The sequence below is a fragment of the Teleopsis dalmanni genome, chromosome 1 (genome assembly GCF_002237135.1).
Source record: "Teleopsis dalmanni isolate 2A chromosome 1, ASM223713v2, whole genome shotgun sequence".
NCBI lineage: Eukaryota > Metazoa > Arthropoda > Insecta > Diptera > Diopsidae > Teleopsis > Teleopsis dalmanni.
Genome location: NC_051846.1, coordinates 208,076,871 through 208,081,869, shown reverse-complemented (window position 1 = coordinate 208,081,869; position 4,999 = coordinate 208,076,871). Strand labels below are relative to the sequence as shown.

The following is a 4,999-nucleotide window of genomic DNA, read 5'->3' as shown; positions in this document are numbered from 1 at the left end:
TGAAATTAGTTTCTAAATTAAAAATATCTACATATAATTTTAAAAGATTTGGTTTAATATTTTATTAATTTACTTTTCTTATTTCATTAATTTCTTATTTACTAAATATTTTTTTTATATTTAAATTATTCCTTTTATAATTTAATTTTTTTTTTAATTTAAATTTTATACAGATCATTTATTTATCTCTTGTTAACATATTTTATTTTATACAAAAATTTATTAAAGTTTATTATATTTATTTTATAGTCATAATCAAAAGATAATGCACTAGTGTGTACGTTTAAGAGTTTTGTATCATATTTTTAAATGAAAGCTATTGTTTATTTGAATGCTCTTGTTATAAAAAAAATATACATACAAATCAATTAAATTATTATTTTCTTTTTTAAATGTGCATTTAATATATTTTTTTTTATTTTAAATATAGGTTACTATTATTTACAAGATATTAAATTGATTTGTTTCATTAATTTTTTTTTTAAATTTATAATAACTACATTATAGTTGTTAATAACAAAAAAAAAAATCTGGTTTTATCGTACTAATATTATTTAAATGGTAAGAAATTTAGTTAAACTATTACATTTTAAAGTGAAAACGCTTGTTATAAGTTTTTGATTGAGAAATTTTGTATTATTCGTTTAAACTTTCAAATGTAAGGAAAAGTAGTGGGAATAAAATAAAAAATAAAACAAATATAATAAAAATATATTATATATTTTGTGCTCTTAGTTCATATATTTTCTACAATTTTTCTCTAATGTACTGTGTAAAGGTTTTCATTAAAATTAATTTAATTGCACGCCGGCATTTCGATAAAACTATTTAGTAGTTATTTTAATAATTAATTAATAAACTTATTTTCATTTAATTACAAAATATGGCTTATTCAGATATATGGAAAAATCGCAAACTAAGTTTCCACACTCATAAACTAATAAAAGAAAATACTATATAAAAACTCATGAGAAAAATATTTAATATTATTATTAAGATAATTGTTGTGGCAGTGTAATGAAAACTACAATTTCTTTAAAAATAAAATATGCATTGTTTAAATTTTTAAATAAATAAAGCAAAATAGTAATTGAATAATAAAAAAAAAAACAAAAATAAATGGTTTTCTTTACAATGTTAACTTAATGAAAATATCATTCAAACCCGCTTTGATTTGTAAAAAACAATAAATACATCACAGAGTAAAATTGAATTTAATGCTGGTTTAATGCATTACAATTTAGTAACTAATTTATATAATACAGTAACGGTAAAATGGAAAAATGCATAATATATGTATATTTAAAACTATAATTAAATGGAAATTTAAATCGGAAAAAAGGTTGTTTTATTGTTTATAAATAAATTAGTTATTAATAGTTATTAAACATCCGCTACTAGCGCCATCTATAGATGTACTTATTTGGGCGTTTATTTTTTCACTAATGAGGATAAAATCCAGGTTTAATATATGAAAGGACGACTATTGATAAGAACAAATGTCCTAAATATAATTGAATTTTACATATTGATCCCGGAAATAGAGGAATTTGATTTGTGTTGTTGCAGTTAAAATTAATAAATGAATTAATGAATAGATGTTTAGTTTAGTCCGTGCTGTTTTATTTTAGATACTTTACATTTAGCTGGTGTCTTATTAATTATTGTTTATATATAAACGGCGTGTAAGTTTGAATTTATGCAGTCACATATTTTTATGTCATACTACTAAATCTTCCAGCCTATTTGACTTGTGATTCATTCATTATTCCAGCTGTTCAAGTATTGTTCTGTTATAGTACTCTATTAATAGTCTATATTGGCTTTTTTTATGTATACCATGCTACATTTTTCACTTAAAATTCAAAGAAATCTCACTTAAGTGTCAAATCATTACTTGTGAGATTTGTAAAATTGGCACTTATAATTTAAATGCACTTGTACTTTTCCTTTTAACTGCTATTTTAAACAGACTAACTTCGGGTGGTTGGATTTTCTGTCATCGGATTACTAACTCACTGTGTGTATTAAGATCTGTTTATTAAGATTTATGTACAATATATATATAGAAGCATATATTTCGGAAAACAACCATTTTGCATTTCGTTTAAAAACTTGTGTACTAATAATGCATATTACGGTAGTAAATCATCAAAAAATTACAAAGCCCATGTACTACAATAATTCTTATCCCTTCCGCAATATGTAATATATATTATTCTTCAATTCTATATAATTCTATATAATAATATAATGGTTTTTTTAACTTAATATTCTAAGATTTCATGTGTTATTTTTTTTTCTCTTTATTCTTAGAAAATTTAAATTCTCATACCATAAAAAACTGTTTAAAATTGCTAATAATACGTTACTATTTGAATTTAAAGTCTTTAATTAGCATAAATATATTAAAATGACGACCCTGTTCTTGTATTTGACATATAGCACGTGAATGCTGAACAGCTGTTTGCTGTTGTCGGCTTTGCCGTTTACAGAAATTCTGTTAAATACAATTCGTTATTTATTTGGTTTGCCTTGGAGGAGTAATATGTATTAGTCTATAAACAGTTTTAATAAAAACAAAATTCCAAACTGAACGTTTAAGTGAGCGACTTCAAACATTGGCAAGAAATTTCTAGAATTGGCAATATATCTACATACATAAATAGATTATAATAAACATATATACGTAAAGTAAAAAGAAAACCGCGTCGTGAAATTAAACAACCATCGATTGTAATCTGTCTAAGAGTTATTTGTGCAAGTAATAAAGGCAATTATTAGTAGTTAATCAGCAATTGCTATCGTTGCTAGACAACCGCGCACTATCACTATTTAACAAACAACCAAATTACTATTTGATATATACATACATAAAACTGGACACCATGTCTACGGTGGGTACTTTAAAGGAATGTGTACAACTGCCCATTAAAGATAATGAGTTAGTCGATATAGTGCAAAAAGCCAAAGATTGGGCTATAATGCATGGCGCTGCCATGCGTTCCAAATCAAATTTCAGTCCAGATACATTAAATGTAAGTTTAAGTAATATTTTGTAGTTTTGGAGTTGAAAAAATATTTATGTGATATAAATTTTATGTAAGTTTGCACCATTCGTTTTGGTTCCTTCATCATTTCCTCGAAAAGAATTCGAGAGAGCGATCCATTTACAACCAACAATAAACCGCCTTATGCATAATGTAGCACATGATGAAGAATTCCTCACTACCACACTAGCGGACACCATAAAAGTCGATGAGTTTACGGGTAATCTATTTAATGTATACAAAAAGGTTCTCGCAAATGGCTTCGGACAGGTATGTCGTCTTAATTATACATAATTAGTGGCTCATTAACACTTGCACGGCTTTATATTTCATTTCACATAAAACAAACATTTTCATTTGAAATTGGATGCAAAAGCAAAACATTTATTCAAAATTTGTTAATTGAAATGAAGTGTTAAAATAAAATAATTGCCACGTTCATATATCATTGTTTACATATACTACATTTATATATTTATTACTGTGTTTATTTTTGAATGTTTTTTTTAGCAGATAAAAATAATTGTTTAAATAGTTTACATATTCGCAAAACGCTTATCATACAAACGCTATCATTTGTGAGGAATTATAATAAAGTCTGTAATCGTTTATATAGAATTAGTCGTTATGAGGAGAATTTTTACTCATGACGTCAGGGTTTTGCGTGTGAAGAGTTAAACAACATGACAAGCAATTTTTAAATTAAAATATTTGTATTTGAATTTCATAATTTCATAATTTCGACTAACAAAAATGTATAGATATTTATGTATTAGTTATGTATTGTTACAGGGGCGTATTTTGTTTAAACCAGCTAAGCTTCTAGATGTATGTTTGTAATATGTATATAACATCTTAATGGATTATTGCACTAGGAATCAATAAAACAATATTTGATATCTAATAAAACTTTAACTGCTTTAATAGAGGTGTAAAAAATATATAAATCTTTGAGTAGATTTTAAAAAATTAAGTACAATTCAGTACTTTCTAACTATTGTTATTGTAGTATAATTAAATTTTTGTTATAATATAATATAAACTTTTCAATAAAGTATATTATTCTAAAATTATAACTAACACTCTGCCTTTAATAAATATTTAGTAGTCAAAAATATTGTTAATTGAAAATATATTAATTATTAAATTATTAAACCAGTATTAGTTAGATTTGTGTGGGTATTATATTTATATATATAAGTTTGGTATACTGGTTATTGTTGAATATATATAAATTCGCATTGATAACATTTTTAGCTAATAACTGTTAATAATAAATATGTATATATATATAATATTGCTTTTAAACTCACATCATATTATCATTTCAGTAAGAAGTAAATGCTATCCTGTATCCATCCGACCTATCCTAACTCTAATTTACAAATGTCCACATATAACCTTAACTATCTTAACCTTATATTGCCTTACCTAACCAATTCAATATTGTTTATTTTTCTATTATTATTTTTTACATATTTACACATTTTATAACTGTGAGTAAAGCGCATTTCTCTGGGACTATTGCGAAGTGATTTGATGTTGGATTCGAATTGTAGAAATTTAAATGGCGAATATGAAGAAAGTGAAACAGAAACCCCCAGTGCCTACTGTTGCTGGAAACAAGTTGAAGTTAACACAATAGCCTCTGGCTTTGGCCATTTAGGACCAGTTAGCAGAGCTATACAAAGGTGCAGATTATTATTTTATAACGAAAAGTTTTATTAGAGCTTAGCGAAACGCTTCGAGTTATTTCCAATTTTTGTTTCCTACTGTTGGTTTGATTTTTTTTTTGCAATAATATAAATATTTATATTTTGTTTATACATGAGTTAAGCAGTTTATTGACTTGTCTATACACATAAGATTTACTGAAGAGCTTTGCTGAGCTCGTTAAAATGTTACAATCTACGAGTAAAAACACACACACCGGTCAGTGAAGCTCTCAA

At 25.0% G+C, this 4,999-nt stretch overlaps 1 protein-coding gene across 1 annotated transcript; it reads left to right on the top strand.

Annotated features, from left to right (window-relative positions):
• The first annotated feature begins 2,476 nt into the window (after positions 1-2,476).
• LOC119671604 (glutathione synthetase-like) lies at positions 2,477-4,986 on the top strand. Its single transcript, XM_038082317.1, has 3 exons — positions 2,477-3,038; positions 3,108-3,320; positions 4,557-4,986. The coding sequence occupies exons 1-3, from the start codon at positions 2,889-2,891 to the stop codon at positions 4,776-4,778; spliced, it is 585 nt and encodes a 194-aa protein (XP_037938245.1). The 5' UTR covers positions 2,477-2,888; the 3' UTR covers positions 4,779-4,986.
• Positions 4,987-4,999: the final 13 nt, after the last annotated feature.

What these genes read in the sequence shown, in the direction of transcription:
- LOC119671604 (XM_038082317.1), top strand. Translation starts at nt 2,889, where the DNA reads ATGTCTACGGTGGGTACTTTAAAGGAATGTGTACAACTGCCCATTAAA. An exon ending in TCAGTCCAGATACATTAAAT is followed by an intron (nt 3,039 to 3,107) that starts GTAAGTTTAAGT and finishes ATTTTATGTAAG; the next exon opens with TTTGCACCATTCGTTTTGGT. An exon ending in TCGCAAATGGCTTCGGACAG is followed by an intron (nt 3,321 to 4,556) that starts GTATGTCGTCTT and finishes CTGTGAGTAAAG; the next exon opens with CGCATTTCTCTGGGACTATT.